The sequence below is a fragment of the Anoplophora glabripennis genome, unplaced genomic scaffold (assembly GCF_000390285.2).
Source record: "Anoplophora glabripennis isolate ALB-LARVAE unplaced genomic scaffold, Agla_2.0 scaffold46, whole genome shotgun sequence".
Classification (NCBI taxonomy): domain Eukaryota; kingdom Metazoa; phylum Arthropoda; class Insecta; order Coleoptera; family Cerambycidae; genus Anoplophora; species Anoplophora glabripennis.
The window spans coordinates 891805-917662 of record NW_019416736.1 but is presented as its reverse complement, the minus strand read 5'-3'; the positions used below and the strand labels follow the sequence as shown (position 1 = coordinate 917662).

General features: G+C 32.8%; 1 protein-coding gene across 3 annotated transcripts in view; it reads left to right on the top strand.

Moving 5' to 3' along the window:
* Nucleotides 1–25858, top strand: part of LOC108904273 (protein FAM107B) — a 129255-nt gene that overhangs the window by 70415 nt on the left and 32982 nt on the right. For 2 of the 3 annotated variants that reach the window (XM_018706756.1, XM_018706755.1), the window contains one exon: nucleotides 13045–13123. In XM_018706756.1, coding sequence (XP_018562272.1) covers nucleotides 13045–13123 — 79 coding nt within the window. Of the gene's footprint in view, nucleotides 1–1917; nucleotides 2220–13044; nucleotides 13124–25858 lie in introns of those variants that run through there. The other variant, XM_018706758.1, reaches the window with a different exon arrangement.

Sequence of the window (25858 nt, the reverse complement as noted above, 5' to 3'; positions counted from 1 at the left end):
TGGTTACCGTCGCGCAGCAGTAAAAGACGGACTGGTAGTAGCACATATTTACTGCACAATTTGGGCTCTGTTTAGTCCGACCGTAAATAAATAGTAGCTATTCACGGCTTTCTTTCTTATTAAACATACTTTGATCAGGAGTGGTGTAAAATTTTGTTACATACGTATTGCTTCTTGTGCGTTTTTTTTTAAAGATTGTAAAAGTTTAAATTGATTGCAAAGACAGACCAATAGTAGTGCTGTCTAAAATGAACAGTGGTTATTTAATTTTTTTTTAAAATACTTTTACATAAACTTTTCCGCTCTCCCTGGTGTGAAAGTCAAGAGCCGCCACTGTTCAAAGGTATTTTATATTATATACGCTACTTACCTTTAACGGTTTTTAAGATACTAACACGTAAAATTGCCCTAGTATGCCATGCATATTACGAAAAAATAATTGTTTTTCTGTAGATAGTGTATAGAATAATTTTAATATTTTTAATTTAGTACAAATTAAATAAAAATGGAATTATTTTTGCTTCCGTAAACATGTTTTTGTTGATTATTAGTTTACATTTAATATTATTTTTTTTTTAATTGTTAGTATCCTTCCTAGACTACATAAAAAATTATATTAAAATACTTAATATCTCGCAAACTGCATCATATGTAGTAGTCCAATTAACTAAGCCTTTAAATCGAAATTTTGTCAACTTGGCTGAATTTTTGATATGAGTTAGTTTAAGGTATATTATAACAAAAAGTGAGAGTAATTTTTTGTTCAACCCCCGGCCAAGGGTGGAAAAAGATAAAACAAAGGGCTTTTTCAAGATAACTCAAAAAGGGTAAGAGCTAGAAAAAAAAGTTTTTCATGAAAGTTGTAAAGCAGACAATTCTACATAAAAAAAAATCTTTCTGAAATCTTCCCTTAACTTCTAGCCTCCCTAACTCTGTTAATTGTAATAGTACAAGAAAAAGTTAAGAGGCCATTTTTATGTAGAATTGTCTGCTTTACAACTTTCATTTTTTTCTAGCGCTTACCCTTTTTGAGTTATCTTGAAAAAGCCCTTTGTATTATCTTTTTCCACCCTTGGCCGGGGGTTGAACAAAAAATTACTCTCACTTATTGTTATAATATACCTTAAACTAACTCATATCAAAAATTCAGCCAAGTTGGCAAAATTTCGATTTAAAGGCTTAGTTAATTGGACTATAGGTATATAATATATTTTTGAAAAGCTGTTTTGACGATCTTTCCAATGGTATAAAGATCTGTAGTGTTATAGAAAAAAAAACGTCAATTGGATCTTTATATCGAAAATACGCCATTTAATTGTGTGTAGTAAATATGCCCAAAAAATTTTTAAAATCCCTGCAATTTTTATTTTTAACATTTTATCGCAAAGTTTATTTGACATATCGTTTAAAAAGCTAGTATTTACTTAAATTTTTTTATCCTATTTCGTATAAAAAGTTAGAGTTTAATAATTATGTGTGACACAGATAACACTGCACATGTGATCTATGTTATGTATAAATGTTACAGAGAAATTAAATTTTCGACAAGTTTTCTATTAAAAGATCCTGTATGTTTATTTTACAACTTTTTTGTTCTTAATTTTATTGCAAAAAAACTAATAATTACATGTTCCACACTGTAGACTGCATCGTTGTGTAAAATATATGTACACATTTCAAATTCATATAGAAATGGACCTGAAACAAAGGAGAAACAAGACGAAATAATAATTGCTTCCGTTCTCGCGACTGCCGTTTGTCCCCAACGTTTGCAACTCTCTTTGAAATCATCGTTACGGTCCTGGCCGGGAAAAGCGGTCGTAATTCGTTGTGTAAAAGGATCGCAGCACGCCGTGTATGGTAAACACAAGCGCATGCTGGGATTTTAAAAACGACACCATTCAATCAGTGCATGGGTTCGCGTACGTCGTCCGCGCTTTTTATTTGTTTTGTATTTACGCCGAGCGCGAGCGCGATACTTCCAGATTTTTATCGTTATCTGGCATCCGGCGTTATTAATTTTTAACGGATTGCGACTGTCGGCGGCAGCGGCTTTTGTCGCAGTTTTTTTTCATTGTTGTTGTTACTGCTTTGTGTGGCGTTCGGTGACGCTTGTCGCCGCTCCGCGATCCCGCGTGTCTCGAAATTTTCTTTCCCTTGTCTTCGGAAATTTTGGGATATTGATGGACGTGCGGTCGCTGCAACATGCCTGTTTAGATGTGAGTCCTAACTGTTATCTTTTTGTCCTTTCATTTTATAACTGTAATAATTATGCGGTTGTTATACGGGTTATACAAAAATAATATTTTTTCCTTTGGAAAATGGTCCATCGTCTTTTATTTTTGAGATGCAGAGTCCAAGGTAATTTTTTAAGATACAATTTTAACCACATCTTTTCCAAAGTACAACATAATGCATAGAAAATTGGAATAGGTGAGTTTTTAAGGATGTTCAATACTATTTGTCGATAACTTTTTTTGACGTTTTTTTTTAGAATGTATGTCTTATATCGTAATTTCATTGTATATAAAAGATGTCCTCCTCTGAGAAAATTACTCCCAAAGATAGGCGGCTTCTACTCCTTAATATACAGGGTGTCCGGAAGCGAACAGGCCATACTTAAACGGTGTTTTTCTCTGTTAAAAATTAATCGATTTAGATATAGGTATACCTACCTCAACCAAAATTATTAGTAAATATTAGTGAAAACGTTGAAAAAGAAATCAAAAAATTTATAGGCCGAAAATTTTTCAGAGGGAAAGAAAAAAAAGAAAAATTGTAAAAATAACTTATCTTTATCAATTTACTTTATCTCTTGGAATACGGTCAATCAATTACGTTTTTCTTAAACGATGCGTTTTCAACAATAGTTTTTTTATGGAAAATGAAATTTTACATCACTAGGTATACGTTACAAGACTAATTCATGTTAGAACGGACGCGAATATATTTTTGCGAAAGCAAAAATAGCGTTCGTACGAAATTTTGTTGTTTATTTAAGAATATACTAGGTATTACAGAATATTTCTATGGAATTTTTACCAAATTTTATTGTTTGCCATTTTTACATTTCCTTTGAACTTAATTTTAAATTTTATTTATTGTTGTTAACTACAGGATGTAATATAATTAGTAGTAAACCCGACAGTTTTTGGAATATTTCTTTATTTTCATGTTTAAGGAATGATATACAGGGTGTTATTTAAGTACGTGACCAAACTTCAAGGAGTGATTCTTTGAGTGCTTTGATTTCAAGACACAGATTGTCAAACTTGTTTTAAAAATCGTTTTTTTGTAAAAATCTTAATAAATCCTTTAGGTGATTTTGCTGAAATTTGGCAGCATTTTTTATGGTAGAAAGGGGCTAATTTAGCCCTAACTAGATTAAAATTTATTAACTCTGATGGCGTCCCAGATGGCACCTTAACCAATATTTGTACGCCACTGACTTTTTAAAAACTTTTTTCGCATTAAGCAACTAAAAATACCACTTTCTTGCATCTTGAATTTTTTTCGTATCTTACTTTCTTTTTGGAGAAAAAATAAATAAAATCCCAAATTGCATATTCCTGGGACAACATTATAAAAATAATTAAAACAATCAAAAACTGGGGCGAACCTGTTATTTTTTTCCACATCAATAGTCTATTCTAGTGTTAGAAATTGTTATAAAAATTAACGCTAGCTAAAAAAAATTTTTGTGTTTTATTAATTACTAAAAATGTTTTTTTAAAGTGAGTAAAAAGTCAAGTAAGAGAGTCGGTGGAACACATTTTGTTTGTCAAAAAAAATGGTTAAGGTGCCCCCAGGACACCACTGAACTTAATAATTTTACAATTAATCTAGTTAGGGCTAAATTGGCCCCTTTCTAACCATAAATAACCAACAAAATCGGCTAAAGGATTACTAAGATTTTTACGAAAATGCGATTTTTTTAAAAAGTTCGACACCTTGACCTTGAAAACGAAAATAACACCCTGTATATAAGTTCTGTCACAAACCGACGAGACTGGTGAAGAACTATTAAACTATTTTAAATTTCTTTGAAATTTGTATTCCTCTATTTTTTCCTGCACATTAATTGTGAAAATCGTTCTACATGAACCGGCCAGCCAATACCCCATAAAAAATGTAATAGTCTTTCCGAAGTCAGTTGAACATGTAAAAAAACGCCTGGCAATAAAATTTAATGAGTCATAGGCGTCCCTAAAATCTAATAAAGGTAAAAAATTAAAATAATTTGTATATAATGTGCAGAAAATTTCTATTATATGTTCATTTGGCCAACAACATATGTTAATTATTTATGTCCTCAAACAATTTTATTATATTGATGGTAAATTTCGTTTTGTTCCGTTTCAAAACGTCTCCAAAATGCCATGTTGTGATAATATTATTTCTCTCTTTCGCAATTGAAATATCAATGATTAATAGAAGGTGCCTATAATAAATTACAATTACCTGAATCACACCAAATTCCGCATTGCTGCACTGCACTGCTGGCCAATTTGTCGACCATTTGTCAACGGCTAAGATTTATTGCGCAGTAGCTCAATGCAACTGTATTTGTATTTCGTTTGCCCGCGTTCGCATTCTTCAACTGGACATTTCTACCACCACCACGTTTAGTTCGACCAGACCTGTATATGGGTGTGGCTAAATAAATATGGGAACAAGTTTTTCAACAACACTGAGATATTTAGCTTCCTAAACAACTTACCTCTACTAAATTTTTCGTTTTTGAAAAGAAAAGGTTAAAATTCGGTTGTAGAAAAGCTGTCGCCAATATCTAAAAATGAAGTACGATATACCCATGTCGTATAGAAAAAAAATTTATGCTAACGATGCCACATCTTTTTCGCAACGTAAGCGACGAACTACTGAAAAACTTTGCGCATTAATCGAGGCAGCCGCGTTATCTGATGTTACAAACAGGTGCAACTGGATTGCATTACTCGCCTCGTAATATTTACTCGAAATGGAATGTTGAAATAGTTAGACACAAAGTACAAGTAAGGGAAATTGCAAAAAGTATTTTTAATGGGAATGTCGAAATGATTATTCACAATTTTACTTTATATGCCGATTTAACGTGCTCTGTACTGAATACCGAATCTTACAATACAAAAAAAAGCTGTAACGGTTTCCTTTTTCAATAACATTATTTCGTAACAGATATATCGACCTGTAAATGTTGGGATTCCTAGATTTTTGCTACTGTTTTGATTCTGTGACAGACAGGAATATCTTTACATGAAAATAAATCATTACCTTTGAATAAGATCTTATCAATTCATGTATATATGTGTTCGATTATCTAGTAGCGACTATGTATTTAAATGTATACTGGCAATTATCCTGGTGGATATTATTGTTACTCACTCGTGGATGACATCATCAGAAAAACCAGTAATATTATTAGGTGCTATCACCTGTTCTGAACATTTTAATGACAATGACATGCATTTCAAAAAGTATTTGATTTTCATAATCGTCAACAATTGTTTTACCACGAACATACATACCCCAAAGCTCTCATTACAGAAAAATCGTTTTTCTCAACGGGTTTTGTTAAGAATTTTATCTGCTCCCACTAGGGAAAAAATATATTTCGAATTATAAATACATATTTTATGATCAAATAAATAGAAATATTTGATGAACATTATATTTTATTAATTATTGTGAATGAATATTTATAGTAATTGTACAATTACTACATTTAGCAACATTTATAAAATCTGGATAATTATTCCCCTCGCGTTTACTAATTGTCACATTTTTCTCAAAATGATTTGACCGCTTAATTTCAGTCACCGGAGGCTCATGACTGATCCATTAAAACAGCATGATGCGACGTACTACTAGAACCTGGAGTTGAAGTGTCATTGTAAAGAATCCTGTTGGCTATTTCATTTTTGTTACTTAAACTCTCAGCAACATAACTTTCTGCATTTGTAGCTGATTTGCACCCACCATGTCTCTTGATTGCTAATACAACAACTCCTGTATTAGCCAGTAACGTTGCCGATGTTCTTCGGAATGAATGGTATATGTTTCATGATGTTCTAGTTTCAAAAACTGTGCAATCTTATTAGGAATCATAGAAAGGGTATTCTTGCCGACTGGTTGGTTGTAACATCTACCTGCTTGATAGCGCATAAAAATGCGTGAAATTTCAGTTTTAATTTCCAATCTAATACCATTTTTAGAATCTGGAATTGTAAATAATTTACCAGTCTCAGACTCTATTTTTCCCCATATTGTTTGTAATAATAAAAAATTGTGTCAATATAAGTAACCAGTGCATTATTTTTTCGTCCATTGTTTTACGTTAAAAATGACAAAAAGAAGTAAGGTTTATGAGGCGAATGCACAAACATAAACTTGCTCTGTTTAAATGCCGTCTGTAAATGGTCGTGTATAGTCACACACGAAGTTTGTGTACCCTTTACCCTCTCACAATTAAAAACGGTTATGTATGATGTGGGGGGGTTAATAAAGATCAATTAAATAACGACCTAATATAAAAATCCCCTGGTATATTAAACAAGTCATTAATACGTTTAATAACAGTCAATTTGCCAGTACTGTTTTCGTTGTGTTTTTCCCATCAACTTAAAAGCAACCGTTAAAAGGCTTAGGGAATATATATTCCAAATAAAAGGATAATGTACTAAGTTTTGGTTGAAGTCGTGTTGAAAATTTGTTTTTAAAGTACAATTAGCATCAAAATTGCCGCAAATCGCTAAAATTGACTCCAGTTCCAAAGTTACGAATTTAAACTAGTAGAATTTGTTGAAATTTCAGTTTTACTACGTGTAAGAGTTTTTAATCTTGTAGTGTTTGATATATCCTACAAGAATTAAGCTAATTCAAACAAATTCAAAAATTCTTACAAACAAAGTAGTTGTTTCCTGCAATGTCAACATTTAGCAATCTTGTATATGGAATTAGATATTTTTTTGCACACTTAGATTTCGTTCTTAGAAAAATATATGTGTTTTTTTTAATTCTCTGTTATTAATAGAGATACACAATTAAATTAAAACTCATCAGTTTATTGTAAAAATTTTAAAACTTGAGATAACAGAATAATAAGAAAAAAATTGTGACAATCTGAAAACACAAAATTCATTTACTTCACTACAAAAGAGTCCATTTTCGAAAAAAATGCTAGTTAATAAATTTTTACTGACATATACAGGGTGATTCAGTCATAATGTCATTAATTTTAAGAGAAGATAGGGAAAAATGAATAGAATACGAATACGCTTTAAAAAAGAAAGTAAATTGCTTATTTACGCTGAAGAAAAATATTTTCAAATCATTATTTAGACCTCTTTTCGAGAGTGAATCTTGACGTACAGTATCCAATAACTAACCTTGCTTTTTTCTTAAAAAAGGTCGAGTAAATTTTTTTTTCCGATTTTCTGTCTTATTAGACTTTCCGAATACGTGGTTAAAATTAATGACGTTATGACTGGATCACCCTATATATTTACAATTCAAATAAAATGTGTCTACTTATTTTGCACTGAAATTTTATTATACCGTAGTTTGGCACGTTGAACTATTATATGGTAGTTATTATCAACTTTTTATTTCCTATATTATTATCAAACAACTGTTCTCCCCACATCCGCTTGGTAGTAGAACCGTGTACAGTTCTAAATTTGCAAGAATATCCAACTTTCGTACCTCTCCGCATATTATATTTTAATCTAAAAACAATTCTGTGTGGGAATTGTACAAATTGTTCCAAAGAACGAAATTAATAAAATTAACACATGCTAAACATTTTGGTTAGGTTAAGTACTGCTGTTTTGATTTATGAATAGTTAATCACTAAGAAGGTGCGAGTAGTAGAATTAATTAATTGTTTATAATAATTTAAGATATAAGAATGATAATTAACAGGTCAATTTTTTTTCGAAATTTTTATCACGGCATGGAAAAAATTATATATATTTAAAATTTAGACAATTCTACATAGTAGTGAAGTATAGCTAAAATCTATTGAATCCCAACTAACATAGGTATACCGGATGTCCCGAAATTAATACAACAAAATTTGATCACAGCTTCTTAAGACGAATTTGGGGGACCCGTATTTGGAGCCAAAAAAAATTTGGTCGCATTTTTGAATTTCTTGAAAATTACACAGCCACACACAAAAAATGTTGTCTGATCACGAATCCGGTGTCAGAATAATTGAGCTATCACATCACAGGAATTTCCTAACCTCAAAAAAACAGGTCAAAAATAGAAAAAATTCACGAAAAAGTGCTAGGAAAAATACAAACATTTTTTTTTTTCTATATTCAAATGTTCATTTATATGGTTAAGACCCCACCGAACGTGAATCCGCGGTCAGAATTGATGGTTCTTTTTCTAACCTCAAAACAAAAAACGGGTCAATTAAGGTAGATATCACGAATTTTCAAAAAATAACAGAATCGCGCCAAATTTGCTATACAGTGGTTTTCGGGGTAGCTGATCATGGATCCAATGTCAATTTTGCAAAATTCAAGATGGCGGATTCAAGATGGCCGACCAAATTTTCAAAAAATAACCGATTCGCTCCAAATTTAATATACAAAGGTTTTCGGGGTCGCTGATCACGAATCAGAGGTCAATTTTGCAAAATTCAAGATGGCGGATACAAGATGGCCGACCAAATTTTCAAAAAATAACATATTCGCGACAAATTTTTTATACGGGGGTTTTCGGGGTCACTGATCACGAATTCGGGATCAGATTTACAAAATTCGTTTTTAAAAATTTAATTATCATTACCTATATACTTTATTACCTGAGATTAGACAGAAAACCCTTGAATAGATCTTTTACAGAAAAAAAAACAAGATATAGCCGAAAAAAGAAAGTTAAAACGTGATTGAGTACTCATTCTGACCTCGAATACGTAATCAGCGACTCTGACCTTAATTGACCCGTATTTTGAGGTTAGAAAAAGAACCATCAATCCTGACCGGGGATTCACGTTCTTCGGGGTCTTAACCATATAAATGAATGTTTGAATGTAGAAAAAAAAATATGTAATTTTTCCTACCACTTTTTAGGAAATTCCCGTGATGTGATAGCTCAATTCTGACGCCAGATCAGGAGGCAAAAATACAACGGCTAACATATATCGCATGAAAAGTACAGACAACTTTTTTTTTTGCATGTGGCTGTGTTATTGTTATTAGTCCGCTAGAAAGTCATTGAATTTAGAAACAAGATAATGGGAAGCACCATCGTTAACAACACCACAATATCCACGTCACTGTACTTTTTAAAATTCGATAAGTTGACTTGATTTACAACTGAATTTCAAAGAAAAAATATCACCTTCACATTAGTCGAAAAGAAATCGTTTTCGAGTTATTTTTTTATTCTGAAATAAACTTTAGACAGATTTAAATAAATCGAAATTATTTTCTTTTTATTCGAATATGTAGTGTTTGTTTGATAATAAGAAAATAAAAACTTGAAGATGATTTATTTATCGAATAAAATGGAGGAGGTATTTTATACGAGGCATATTTTCCGTGCTTTTTTTCCGTGCATCTTCAGAACTTCTATTCAGTGTTTAGTGGACTCCGTCGTATTTGAACACCCAGTGTACTGCCCTGGGATTCGCTCCGTGATTAAAATTTGAGACGATTTCTTTGCGGAAAAATTATATTGTGCCCCGCGACCACCTGGCATGGCTTAACATTTTGTTGTGTCTACTATGTCGTAATGTTTACCTACCATATGTGCATATTTGCCCACGTTTTATCGCATTTTAAACATTAATTAATAATTACCTCATTATCTAAGAAAAATGTTTGCCACTATACGACACGCATGAGTAGTGATTAGGTGGCGTTGAATGCGCAGTCCTGATTTTTATTTTTACTGAACTTGCCTGAAATTTCATCAGGGATTTGAAAAGTTGTGCTAAACAAATTTTAATGGTACGTACATAACATTTTGATACATTCAGCAGTACTCGCTGGTTTTGAAAATTGCGTCTTTCTTCTTTTACATGAATTAAATGAATTTATTTCATTTCTATAATACATATTTATTTATTTTTTAATCATTTTGTATAAGAAAAATATCATTTTGGTTGGAAAACGTCGCCTATTAAATTATTATAATGTTAGTCGAAGTTAGGTGAATATACGTAGTGATCCTAAATCGTTTCCCTGTATTTTCAGGACATCAATATATTTTCCAAAAATTGATAACGAAGATGTACCTCTTTAGAGAGGAATGGTTGATATTATATTCTTTGCTATAATCTTAAAACTTCCCATTTTAGAATAATGGTATTAAGCTAATTCAAATAAATTTTAAAAATATTTCTGAAAAATTAATTGAAATGAGATGTGTTCTTTGATACAGTAAATTTAAGTATGCAAAAGATGATTATCCTCATAGACAAAATGTTTAATTGATACTATGGGCTTGTTTTGCGTCTGGGTCTTTGTCTTTGTCGAAGGCGATGTTAGAACAATAAGAATACGAAATATTTCTTTGAAATATTACATTATTTAACAATTTCAGTATGTCACGTATGTGTTTTTGTATTAGTAATATTTAGATTTAGATATATCTAATTTTTTACTATATGGCATGCAGCTTATAAAGTATCTAGTTCTTTCCCTTAATATCCTCAGTTAAGAAAGAATCTTGAGTTTTTTGTGCATGTATATTATTGTATATGTTAGGCTGATTAAAAAAAATCGACAATTTTTTTCAAAATCCCCTCTGAAATAGATTCAGGGAGGTGAGAAGAGATGCCTATAAAATCGGAACTGTTAATATTAATATTTTCTATTTTCCATTTAAATAACATGGAAAATTATTTTTCAATTTCAGAATTTTATATCTTAAAAACCAATAGACGGATTTAAATGATTCTTCCCAGAAATGGTGGCTTTTTCAGTCATATTAATTTGAAAGACTTGATAAACTTATCAATTTTGACTTTTAAATTCCTTTTATTTATAATATTTCATGATAACTTTAATCATTTTACCTGAAACTGGAAAAAAGTGTAATTATAACATAAATTTAACTTTGAATTTGAATAACTTTTGTACGAGTAGGTTTATCAAAAAATTATAAGGGACACTTTTCGTAGAACGTAGAACTACAAGAATACGTTTCGGTCATTTAAATCCGTCTATTGGTTTTTAAGATATAAAAATTTTGAAATTGAAAAATAATTTTTCCCAATCGCCATGCGCGACCTCTAAATATTAATATTAAGAGTTCCGATTTTTACAGGCATCTCTTCTCACCTCCCTGAATCTATTTCAGAGGGTATTTTGAAAAAAAATAGTCATATTTTTTTAATCAGCTAAATGTGTAGTATTAAAAACATTGTTTGAATTCATTTGATTTGAAGATTTTTAGAAAAAATTATAAATTTATTAGAATTACCTTAATACTCTTAAAATAAAGTAAAAATAATATAACTGGAAATACAATGGTTATACATTTTAAAAATCTTAAAACTTTATAAAGGTATCTTCTTCTTCTTTTAAACTTACACTTAGGACATTGGCTACCAATTTATGGAGTATTATTAAAATTTGACGTCTTGCGGATCGAGTGGTGGTAGAGGGTGTCAAGATTGTATCCCCAACGTTTTCACCGAGAACAGTTTTTGAGAAATTCAGGTTGTTATCGCTTGAAAAATTTGAATTCAATTGCATAAAACGACCTGCTTTTATCATCAAATATTTAACTAGTATTTCAAGAAAATATTCAAAGCGTTAACTGAATTATCTTGTGCAAACTTCAAGGTTTTTTCGAACAATAACATTTAAAGTGCCTGTTTTATAGAATTTGTGCGAGATATAATTATTCAATTTTCGTGACTCAAAACATACATAGGTATTGTATTTTCGAAACCGAGATAGTTGCATTAACCAAATTTGGACAGGACATAGCTAATGTAATGTTGTCACTGCCCTTCTTGGTGGTAAAATTTCGAATTTTCGAAAATTTGGAATTATTCAAATTTCGTGGTTAAAAACATACAAAGGTAGTGTATTTTCCAAAACGAGAGAGTTGCACTAACCAAATTCGAACAGGACATAGCTAATACAATGCGAAACATCGCCTTAATGTTAAAAATGTTGTCACTGCCGTTCTTGGTGGTGAAAATCGAAATATTTGGAATTATTCAATTTTTGTGGCTAAAATCATACATAGGTATTGTATTTTTGAAACCGAGATAGTTGCACTAACTTTTGCACAGGACATAGGTAATACTATATCTTCTGAATAATATTCTAGTACTACCTGTTGTTAAAGATACATACATATATCAGTTATCCGTACGACTTCATTATAATATGAAACACTATAAAACACGTTTACAGAAAAAATCTCGTTAATTATACTTAGTAGGTATATCATATTTGATAACAAAATTTAGATAATCCTTGATTGATTAATTTTTACCCGCAAAAAATTGAAATGACAGGAGTGAAAACAGAATCTAAACCCTTTCCGTATTGTCAAAATACAAGAGTATTGCAAATATTTGCCATCAATTTACTATGTAGCAGATAATTATATTTGGCATATTTTATCACAGAAAACTTGAAAGCAGCAATATGTACCATATTGCCTCTGCGGTGATTTTGTTATTGCAGAAACTATTCGCCAATATAAAAAAAGTGTTGTGTCTTTGTTTATAGTCTTCCAAATGGGGCTTAGTTAGAGATACGCTTTTAGACAAATGCGATATTTTTGTATTTTGTGTGTCCTCGGATTGAATAGCTGGAAAAGATTAAAAAAAATTAAAGTTAAAATTGCATTTTTTGGAACAGGACAGGATATAAACTAATTTGTGCCATATTACTAGTATTCAAGTTTATCTTAAATTAAAAAAAAATCTAAGTAAAATGCCCTTTCTGCAAGATATACAGCAAAAAGTTGCTCAGAATGTATCATGCAGGTGCAAACCAAGCGGCCAAATCTTCTGCACTATGTGCTACATATCAAAATTTTCAATTTTCCATTTTATTTCAGGACCTGACGAAGGGAGAACCAGCCCTGAAAGAAAATACTATCAAAGAGCTGAAATCCAAGTTAGAATCTAAGGAACTAGGTAAGATTTTGTAATTAAAATATTTATTCTATACACTCGGATTCTACAGTACGCGCCTAAAATATGGAATAAATTCAGTAAAAACGAAACAATTTTCTTTTTTGGGAAAAATCCTCGAACAGGTCGATTTTTAATTTAAAAAATACATATTTTAGCATAAAAGGCGATTTTCAACCGTCATTTGTTTTCGAGCAATGACGTCTTCGACATTTTTTTTAAATAGCAACCCCCTATTTTTTTTCTTAATTCTGAAAAATCGTTTCATTGTCGATCCGACAGTATTAAAATGTTGCCATCTTGCGGAGGAAAGTTTTCGAGTAAATGACGATTGAATGTTAGAAAACCCAAATCAATTAAAATATAGTATATTACGTAATAAGTGTTGTAAAAAGCATTTTACGCACGAATGGAAAAGTTACGCACGACGCCGCGTAGCGGCGAGTGCGTAATTCTATGAGTGCGTAATTGCATTACACCACGTATTACGTACTATACTTTACCTACGACCACTACTTTAATTACTTAAAAACGTACCATCTGGGATCAATGCAAGATTCCTATTACGTCGTACGGTAAAAAAATCACACAGCTTGGTAAAAAAATCGTACAGTTTTCTTAGTAACCGCCTAGCAACGGTCAATACAAACAGTATTGTATTGGCCGTTGCTAGGCAGTTGCTTGGAAAACTGCGCTTTTTTTTACCGTACGTAACAGGAATCTTACATTGATCGCAGACAGTGTGTTTTTAAGTACTTACAGTAGTGGTCGTAGGTAATAGTATATTACGTAATAAGTGTTGTAAAAAGCATTTTACGCACGAATGGAAAAGTTACGCACGACGCCGCATAGCGGCGATTGCGTAATTCTATGAGTGCGTAATTGCATTACACCACGTATTACGTAATATACTTTACCTACGACCACTACTTTAAATACTTAAAAACACACCGTCTGCGATCAATGCAAGATTCCTTTTACGTCGTACGGTAAAAAAAACGCACAGCTTGGTAAAAAAATCGTATAGTTTTCCTAGCAACCGCCTAGCAACGATCAATACAAACAGTATTGTATTGGCCGTTGCTAGGCGGTTGTTAGGAAAACTGTGCGATTTTTTACCGTACGTAATAGGAATCTTACATTGATCGCAGACGGTGTGTTTTTAAGTATTTACACTAGTGGTCGTAGGTAAAAGCAATAACGTTATCAAAAGTTTTTCGAAATGCCTGAAGTTTTTTATGGATCACGTAGGTGTAAATCTTTACAAAATGTCGCTGTCATACGGACTTTCTAAGTATTGTAAGCGATATAAAAATTATTGTTGAATTTAAAGTATTATGGCTAGTGCTGGCAACTGAAATCGGTTTTTTGGATAGTCGGTTAACCGGTTTCGGATAATTCGGATTTTTATGAAATCCGAAAACCGGTTATTCGGTTATTCGATTCTTCAAATATCCGAAAACCGGTTATTCGGTTATTCGAATCTTCAAATATCCGATTATTCAAATAACCAATTATTCGATGATCTACTTCCTTTTTTTTTAGACATTGATTTGTCCGATTGCAATTGACCTTTTTTTTTGGAGATCGATTTCTTCGTAAACAAATTTGACTTCCAGATTTTTGTGAAGAGCTTTTTTTTTAGACAATTGCTCCGGGCCTGTCTTTGTAAAGCACCGATTTTCAGATATCCGGTTTTGGCGATTCAAGTAACGGGTTATTCGAATAACCGGTTTTAGCGACTATTCGACTCACCGGTTTTATCTGAAGTCGGTTTTTACGGAACCCGGTTAACCGGTTTCACTTTTTTCCGGTTTTTACCAGCACTAATTATGGCACATTTAACTGTCACATAAAGAATTGAAATTTTAATTCTTATCGGATGCGGGGATAAGACTAGAACGCAGCATGAAGTTTGCGATTTATTTAATGAAAAACATCCAGATCGCCGTATCAGCCAATCAACAGTCAGTAAGATAGAATCTAAATTTAGAGAAACTGGTAATGTTGTAGATATTCCAAAACCTGGACGTCCAAGCGCTAGTGAAGATCACAAACAGAACATTTTGATAAGTATGGTAGATAATCCTCATAATACTTCACGATTGGTTGCATTAAACAATGAAATTAGTCAGACCACAGTGCTACGTATCCTGAGGCAGGAAAAATATCATCCCTACAAAATTCAACTTGTGCAGGAACTCAATGAAGACGATCCCGACCGCCGCTTACACTTTTGTGAAATTATGATGGATTTATGTCAAGTAAATAGAGATTTACACCAGCAAATACTTTTTCAGACGAGGCCACGTTTTGTCTCAATGGTACAAGTGAACCGTCAAACTTGCAGGTATTGAAGTCGGGAAAATCCTCATTGGATGGCGGAGACACATACCCAACACCCACAAAAATTAAATGTGTTGACTGGAATAGTTGACAACAGAATTAATAGTAGGGCATTTCTTCTTTGAAGGAACCCTTACAGGAAAAACATATTTAGAGTTTTTACAAAATGACCTTGTTCCAGCGCTTGCAGTAATTTTTCCTAACGATAATGACCCTGATATTCCTATTGACACCATATGGTGTCAGCAAGACGGTGCACCTCCGCACTATGCGTGCTTTGTTCGAGATTTTCTGGACAATTGATTTCCTAGGAGGTGGATCAGCAGACGAGGACCGCGAGATCCCCAGATCTTACACCCCTGGACTATTTCTTATGGGGCTACTTAAAGTCCAAAGTGTACGTTAATAGACCACATAATTTAGAAGAAAATTAAATTGTATTATTGATGAAATACACAGAGTTACCCCAGAAATAATTCATAATGTGCAAGAAGAATTTCTACAAAGACTTGCGTATTGTCAAGAAGTGGGTGGGTGGCAATTCGAACACTTAATTTAGGTAGAAAACTTAATGAATTGTATTTGCTTGACATAGGAATTGTTATTTTTTTAATGAATAAAATTTACGTTTTCTAATATTCAATCGTCATTTACTCGAAAACTTTCCTATGTAAGATGGCAACATTTTAATAATGTCGGATCGACAATGAAATGATCTTTCAGAATCAAGAAAAAAAATAGGTGGTTGCTATTTAACAAAAATGTCGATGACGTCATTACTCGAAAACAAATGACGGTTGAAAATCGCCTTTTACGCTAAAATATGTCTTTTTTAAATTAAGAATCGACCTTTTCGAGGATTTTTCCCAAAAAAAAAATTATTAGTTTTTACTGAATTTATTCCATACCTACTTTAGGCGCGTACTGTATACTTACCATGTGGATGTTGAAAGTATTCCGTAAGGTAAACTACCCGCACATGATTTTCTTAATAAGAACTTGCCCCTATCGCCAGATACTGTTTGTTGGGGCCAATTAGAAATTTAAAAATTATGTTGCAATGTAGCCCACAGTTGGCAGCACTGTCAGATGGCTCCCTCTGGAGACAGACAAATGTAAAGTAAAAGCGCTCATGTTGAGCAGTACATATTAAACCTTCGAAGAAGGAAGTTGTATGTTTTCTCATCTCCAATACAAGTTTACCAATTACAAGTTCTATCATTTCAATCACTAGGCTATCCCAAAAGTACGATAAATACAGTCCACTTATACATAACCCTATAACATTGAGTTCAGCAACTAGTGCGTCAACATTTATGGTTCCATCGAGACGGATTTGCCTAACATACCAGTAACCTACGATTCCAGGGTTACAAGTTTGCAAGTAGTAAAACAATTCAATCAAGTGATTCAAGTTACCAGTGAAATAAACAATCAAGTTACAATAAACAATTGCAAGTGCAATCAATTCAAATTCGTACAAGTGTTCAACATTCCAATAGAATCCAGGGAAGTAAGCAAACAGCTCGGCGATTGGCTTTGTCGGCGTTCAGCATCGTGACATAGCAAAGTAGCGGCCACCTGTAAGGATCGAGAGCGAAGCACGGCGCAACGATAGCCAGCGAATCCAACCACCTGCCCTTGTAAGTCTGTTCCAGTTTATTTACATTCCACATTCTTATCCCTTTTTATCTGGGTCAATACGAGCGAAATATCTATTACAATAAAACATGGCAGATATTTCGAAATTAAAATTTACTAGGGGATTAATAAAATCCAAAGTTACAAGATTTCAAAATTATTTAGCAAGTTTAGATACACAAGACTTAGACAATAATACAATTTCGCAATTAAAACTACGTGCAACGAACTTTAAAAATGTTTTAGACGAGTTTAATAAGGTTCAAGACGAGATAGAATTTGCTCTCGAAAGCGAGGAGCCTCAAGAAAGAAACAATTTTGAAACAATTTACTACGAGTTAAATTCAAAAAGCGATGAAATAATATCACTATTTCGCGGCAATAATGAGACGGCTATTCAAGTAAATAATGTTACTTCTGGCGGTAATAATCTTCAAAATCAGCAATTAAAGTTACCAATAATAAACTTGCCGACATTTGATGGCAATTCTAATCAATGGTTCGAGTTTAGAGATGCATTTAGCTCATTAATCCACAATAATCAATCGATAGCTACGGTACAAAAGTTCTATTATTTGCGGTCAAGTTTAAAGGGTGAAGCAGAACAGGTTGTTCATTCTATAAAGATTTCTGAAGCGAACTATGCCATTGCATGGGATCTATTACATGAACGTTACGAAAACAAGCGGCTCGTTGTTCATAATCACGTAAGGGCGATGTTTGACTTTGCTCCATTGAAACGAGAAAATCGCGCAGATTTAAGGAATTTATACGACATAATTATTCAAAATTTACGCGCTTTAAAAACACTAGGTCAGCCTACCGATACGTGGGATACATTAATTGTATATTTGTTAACATCTAAATTCGACAACACCACTATGCGAGAATGGGAATCTTGGAATTTGGAAGGCGATTTGCCTACAGTTAACGATATTACAAAGTTTTTAAAGAAAAGATGCGAAATTCTAGAAAAATTAGAAACGCGCTCAGAAGCTAGATACGACAATCATAAGTTAAACAAAGGTCAAATCAAGGCCAAGGGCTACTCAAATTCGTATGCTAGTACAAATTTCAATTGCTATTTTTGCGAAAAGGCGCACACTATATTCACTTGTCAAGCCTTTTTAAAATTACCAATACATTCTAGAATACAAGAAATAAAACGATTACAATTGTGCATTAATTGCCTTAAACCCTCACACACAGCACAAACATGTATTTTAAATAGCAATTGTCGCAAATGCGGAAAGCGGCATAATACACTGCTTCATTTAGAAAAGGGCAATACTGCAACAAATCAGTCAGCGTCAGACACACAAACAGAGCAGAAAAAGGAAGAAAATACGCAAGAAGTAGCGATTGTAGGTCATTCCAGTGATAATACTAGGCATTCACAAGTACTACTTTCAACGGCGTTAATAAGTGTTGAGGACAAACACGGACAAATTTACACATGTAGAGCGCTACTCGATAGTGGCTCACAAAGCAATTTTGTTACAAGCGCATTTTGCAAACGCTTAGGTTTACAAACCAAACCAATAAATTTCACTATTTCGGGCGTAGGTCAAGCCATGTCTGATGTAAAAGAACAAGCGACAATTAAAATATCATCTCGCAATAATTCATACAATAAAACCATTACGGCATTGATTTTATCTAAAATCACTGACGACTTGCCATTAGTTTCATTTTCTAGTAAACAATTACAAATACCAGGTCATTTAAAACTAGCAGATCCCACATTTAATTCTACCGGTTCCATTGACATGTTACTAGGTTCCAACGTATTTTGGAATGTTCTATGCGTGGGCCAGGTTCAGTTAAGCCCAAATATGCCTATGTTACATAAAACACTATTCGGTTGGGTAATTGGCGGTGATTTAAAATATAATCAATTACAAGTAAATAAATCTATTAGTTGTCTTAACATTAAATTAAACAATTTGCAATTAGATGAACAATTAACTAAATTTTGGCAATTGGAACAATGTGACAATAAAACTATTTTATCGGACGATGATAAATATTGTGAATCTCATTTCTTAAACAATACGAAGAGAGATCGCGAAGGGCGTTTCATAGTACGCATTCCATTAAAACCAAATCGACAAAATTTAGGCGAATCTAGGCAAGCGGCATTAGATCGATTTCTGTCCATCGAAAAACGATTAATTAAAAACGATAAATTACGCGAAGAATACGTCAAATTTATGCAAGAATACGAAAGTCTCGGTCATATGTCACATGTAAGTGAAACTCACGACAATAAAACAAACTATTATTTACCACACCATGCAATTATCAGAGAACAAAGCAGTACTACTAAGATTAGAGTTGTTTTCGATGCATCTATGAAAACTGACAGCGGCGTTTCTCTTAATGATATTCAATACAGCGGTCCTACTATACAATCTAATTTATTATCAATAATTTTACGATTTCGGATGCATGAATATGTTATGACAGCAGATATTTCTAAGATGTACCGGCAGGTATTAATTAATCCCGATCAGCGAAACTTACAGCGAATATTGTGGAGAGCTGACTCCAACAAGGAGATTCAGTGCTATGAATTAAATACCGTGACATACGGAACAGCTTCAGCGCCATTTTTAGCGGTGAGATGCTTGAATCAAATTGCGGACGAGTACAAAACTATATTTCCTCGAGCAAGTGAAACAATAAAATACGACTTTTACGTCGACGATTTGCTAACGGGTACAAGTTCAAAATCAGATCTAGTAAAATTACAAGGTGAAATATCTACAATATTAAAGTCAGCAGGATTCGAACTACGAAAGTGGTTATGCAATAAGCCCGAGTTAGTCGATCAGTTCCAAATAAATCGAGATTTAGCGGTCAATATAGTTGAATTAGGTGAAAATCAACAAAATAAAACTTTAGGCATCTATTGGAATGCTAAGTTAGATACTATACAGTATTCAATTACGCAGTGTAATCAAAGTAACATAACCAAGCGTAGCATTCTATCAATAACCTCTCAAATATACGATCCTCTTGGGTTATTAGGACCCATAATAATTATAGCCAAGATACTTATGCAGCAATTATGGTTAGCTAAAGTAAGTTGGGATGAAACAATACCCCAAGCTTTACACTTACAATGGCGTCAATTTCTAAATGACTTACCAAATTTAAACTCAATTAAAATACCAAGATTTATTTTAGTAAACGATTATGAAAAAATAGAAATGCACGCGTTCTGTGACGCATCAGAGCGAGCATATGGCGCATGCGTCTACATTAAATGCAAAAACAAATTAGGTAATTATTCATCGAATTTGTTGTGTGCAAAGTCACGAGTGGCTCCAATAAAACAAGTTTCTCTGCCACGGCTTGAGCTATGCAGTGCAGTGCTATTAGTTCAATTAGTTGAGAGCGTCAAGTCATCTTTAAATATAAAATTTGATAAATTCTATTACTATAGCGATTCTACAATTGCGCTATGTTGGATCAAGAGTCAACCTAACAAGTGGAAGACATTCGTAGCCAACCGTACGAGCGAGATTCAGCAGTCAACAAAATTCGACGATTGGTATCACGTCAGGTCAAATGAAAACCCAGCGGATCTAATATCGCGAGGTGTAGATTCAGACACGTTATTAAATTCCGGGCTGTGGTGGAAAGGTCCAAAATTTCTTTTACAAGATGATGTAAACTTTAATTCAGATATTCCAATTTTAGAATCAAATAACTTACCAGAACAACGTACAAGCGTAAATACTATCACCAATATTGACAATTTCAATATTTTTGACAAATTTTCTTCGTGGGTAAAATTGCAAAGAGTCACAGCGTATTGCTGCAGGTTCATCAATAATTTAAAATGTAAATCAAATGAAAGAAGCTTGGGCAATCTAAGTATTTCTGAGTTACAAAATGCAACAAATCTTCTAATTAAAATTTGTCAAATGCAAGAGTTCAAAAATGATTATAAAAACCTATCCAATAATAAATCTATCGACAAACATAGTAAAATTTTAAGTTTAAATCCATATTTACATAAAGATATCATACGAGTAGGAGGACGAATTCGTAATTCAGATTTCAATTTTGACAAAAAATTCCCGATAATTTTGCCACAACGTCATAACTTGACCAAATTGTTAATGAGACACGAGCATAACCAATTATTTCATTGCGGTCCATCGATGCTTCTCTCGTCTTTTAGAGAAAAATATTGGCCTATATCAGGCAGAAACTTAGCGAAGGACATAGTGCGCAAGTGCGTGGTTTGTTTCAGAACAAAACCAAGTAGTATTCAATATTTAATGGGCGATCTACCTGCTTCGCGGCTTAAACAGACTGTACCATTTTTGAACTGTGGAGTCGATTACGCTGGTCCATTTCTGGTAAAAGACAGAAGGGGACGAGGTTCTAAATTAAGTAAGGCTTATGTCTGCCTATATATTTGTCTAGCCACTAAGGCCATCCACATTGACCTAGTGTCCGATTTGAGTACCGACAGTTTTCTAGCATGCTTAAAGAGATTTATCGCCAGAAGAGGTAAACCGATTACTATCCTATCAGATAACGGGAAAAATTTCGTAGGGGCTAATTCAAAATTGCAAGAACTTCACACCTTTTTTAGGCAGAACGGCGACAAAATTATAAATTCAATGTCGATCGACAATATCGAGTGGAAATTCATTCCACCACGGTCTCCAAATTTCGGAGGTATTTACGAGGCGGGAATCAAAAGTATGAAATTTCATATGAAAAGGGTCATGGGTAATGCTCATCTCACGTATGAAGAGTTCACTACTGTGTTGACCCAGATCGAGTCCATTCTTAACTCACGTCCTTTGTGCCCACTCACTACCAATCCAGACGATCCAAGTCCTTTGACACCAGCCCATTTCTTGGTTGGAAGATCGCTAATTTCAATACCGGAACGAGATCTAAAGGACGTACCACAAGGTCGTTTGAACAGGTACGAGAGGTTGCAACAATTATTACAACACTTCTGGTCCCGATGGAACAGAGAGTACATAGCGGAATTGCAGACCAGGGTTAAATGGCGACAACATTCCGCGACTTTGTTAAAAATCGGTTCGTTGGTAATCGTGAAACAAGAAAACACACCACCATTAAAATGGAGTCTAGGGCGAGTGGTTCAACTTCATCCAGGAGCAGATGGTGTTGTGCGAGTTGTAAGTTTAAGGTTAAACGATAACGTTGTGAAACGTGCAGTGAATAAGTTATGTTTATTGCCAATTTCTGATCATGACTAAATTAATGACTTATATAACATTTATCTAGCATGTTTATTTATATTGTTCTTTTCATTTGAAAGTGTTTGAACACGTTTCAAGGCGGCCGGCATGTTGGGGCCAATTAGAAATTTAAAAATTATGTTGCAATGTAGCCCACAGTTGGCAGCACTGTCAGATGGCTCCCTCTGGAGACAGACAAATGTAAAGTAAAAGCGCTCATGTTGAGCAGTACATATTAAACCTTCGAAGAAGGAAGTTGTATGTTTTCTCATCTCCAATACAAGTTTACCAATTACAAGTTCTATCATTTCAATCACTAGGCTATCCCAAAGGTACGATAAATACAGTCCACTTATACATAACCCTATAACATTGAGTTCAGCAACTAGTGCGTCAACACTGTTCTTAAAAAATGTATTGAAACCTGCGGGTAGTTCATTGTTGTTCATTTGGTATTACTTGCGAGTCATTATACATAATATTGGAAGTATTGTTAAAAAACTATTACCTGTTCCTGCATCTTGCATTACTGGAATGTTATATTCTTAATAAATTAAGCATCAGGTTACAGAAAGATAAAAAAAATATTGTATTATTTTCTAATTTCATTTATATAGAGATGTATAATAAACCTTAGTTATATAATCACTTTTGCGTTCTTATGTTTGCAATCCACAACTGTTACAAGGTTTTCACCTCGCGAAAATTTCCTTCATGTATTCCTCAAAGACCAGTCCTGGGGCCATTGTTATTTAATATTTATTAAAAACATTGTCGGTAGTTTTAATGAAACTAGTCTTTGAAGTATAGATGGCATGCCGATTTATTTAAATGTAAAAACTTGTATTGTTATACTACAAAACTTTGGTAGACTGAGAGACTAGGTGTGGATTGAATAATATAGTTTTGGTAGTACCTCTTAAACACCCTCAGAATTCGTTAATGGTTTACGAGATTATTTTTACCCTAAATCTTTAAGTCACCATATATGTCATATTGTATCAAAAGCTGACAAAAGTCTGGAATTTGTAATCGCAATGTTCGGGATTTCTGCAATGTCGGTACAATAAATCTGATATACGATTGTTTTTATTGGATCTCGATATCCCTTATTTGTTCATCGAATCATGTTAACTGTATTGATCTGTTAGAGAGAATACAACGCAGATTTTTTAAATTTTTATTAGACCAATAAAGCATATCCTGTAGGATATCCGTAGCAGTTACCCCTTCAAAAAATATAATGATAGATCTTTAAAAGTTCACTGTGTTATGCATAATGTAATTTTTGTGTGTGTAATAAACAGGTAACTTGATGTACCAGCAGTATTACACAAACCAGATCTGGGAGAGGTCCCGAACATTTTCCAAAATTGCAAAAATGCATTTCGGAAGAATATTGAAAAGGAAAAAAGTTTTAGAATTGAATTTTGCACAATATACTGCAAGTTAAAAAATGTTTAAATTTATTACCGATGTTGCAAAATAGCAATAATTGATGAAAAAGGGCAAAATAATCAAGTCAAAACAATACATCAAATTTTATTAAAATCGGTTCTATACCTAGCAAAATAATTTTTTGAAAAAAATTCTGAAAAAAAATTTTAGAATTTTCAAAATGCGTCAAATAAAGCATCTAGATACTTGAAAAATTTTTCACATAGAAGAGACCGCTCAACCTTTCAAATGGTTTTTGAAAAATTAAAATGGACTAAAAATTATTTTGCGAAAACTATTCAACCGATTTTAATGTTTGGTGTGTTGTTTTATTATACTCAAAGTTTTTTTTATACCAAAATTGGAATGCCCTCGGAGCAATTAAAATATTTTTAAAAAATTATCCAAAAAACTTTTACTTTGCCTATTTTTCATCAATTATTGCTATTTTGCAACATCGCTAATAAATTTTAACATTTTTAACAGCATATTTTGCAAAATTCAATTCTAAAACTTTTTTCCTCTTCAATATTCTTCCAAAACGCATAGGTTCCAAGATTCTAGATAAAATAAGTATTTTTTAAAATTTTTTACACATTTTTGCAATTTTCAAATTGAAACGTTTAGGTAAAAGTTTTACCAACTTTAAAACAAAACTTAACTCTTTGTTCAATGCTCATTTTCGTACCGATGACACAAACATACTGTCACTTCAGATGCAATAATTCTGCTTCTATTCGTCCAAATGTCATGAAATATTGACAGTACAACAGTGAATGATCCTTTCCAAAGCATGTATTTGCCAATAGATAGCCTCACTAGAAATATATTTTTTTTATGTAAGTGAAATACTTCAATAGAGCGCGTCAATCCTCCTAACAGATATCAACAGATTTCCTTAAATTACGCAGTGGTAATTTTATTTGGATTCTTTCAAACATACTCGATGATTCATCCAAATTTTCGAACTACCCAAGAGTTTATTTATATTTATTCCGCACCACGCATTCGAAGATATGTCGTTCTTAATTAATATTCGCCATACGTTTCTATTTAGGACAAAAATGTAGAAGCGTCTAAATATAAATATTTATTATTAACGCAATTAAAATCCCGAAGGCCATAAAATTATCGAATTGAACCATTATGCGATATCGCTCATAGAACTAATAGGTACGTAAGAAACGTGTATTTTAATGTCGAATAGATAATCATGGTGGGCGTCGACTTCTGGCATATTTTAGCGGTTTCGTATGTTTATTTAACTTTATGATAAAAATAATCTGAAAGGTTGGTTTTGTTTACACAAAGCAAGTGCATCTTGCTTAATATTTCAAACAATGTTCTTAGGAGAATTGATTGTATACAAAATTTTCGATTACAAAATTCGAAATTGAGCTTCGGTAAATGTTGTAACATTATGGCAGCAGATTTAAATTTTACCTAAATATAGGCAAGTCGAGGACACTTGAGGTGAAATAGGTGAATATTGGCGATGGTTTAATTAAGCAAACAAACCTTTGATATTTAGGTCTGCAATATTTAGTGGCCATTTAAAAAAGAAACGATGGTACATATATCTACTATCTTTTGAATTATTGTTCTCCTAAAAACGATTTGAAATTTCAACAGTTATACATATGTAAATATCTGCCATCCAATATCAGTAACTTTCTCTCATCTGCAATATTTTTCAAAAGAGAGTCTATGTAAACACATGTTTGACAAACGAATAAATGCGTTGTGCATAAGTACAACGCAAAAAAAGAAAATTATTTGACATTTATTGTCGTGCTGTTGAAATTGAACATATTTTTAATTGGTAGTGTCATTCTGATTCATAAAATCTAACCCTTTGAAGATTATAACTTTGATTCAATTAGAGATTAACTTAAAAAGTTCTATTTTTACGCACCTAAGTAAATATTTTCGTTGTAGGTGTAACACACGCTTAAATAGTGTAAATGAAGTTGTAAACAAAAATCAGTTAACACATTCATTCACAGACTTGTAATCTGTTAAAACATACTATGCAACTGCAGTACATCAGTTGAAAGAATTATTATAACAAATG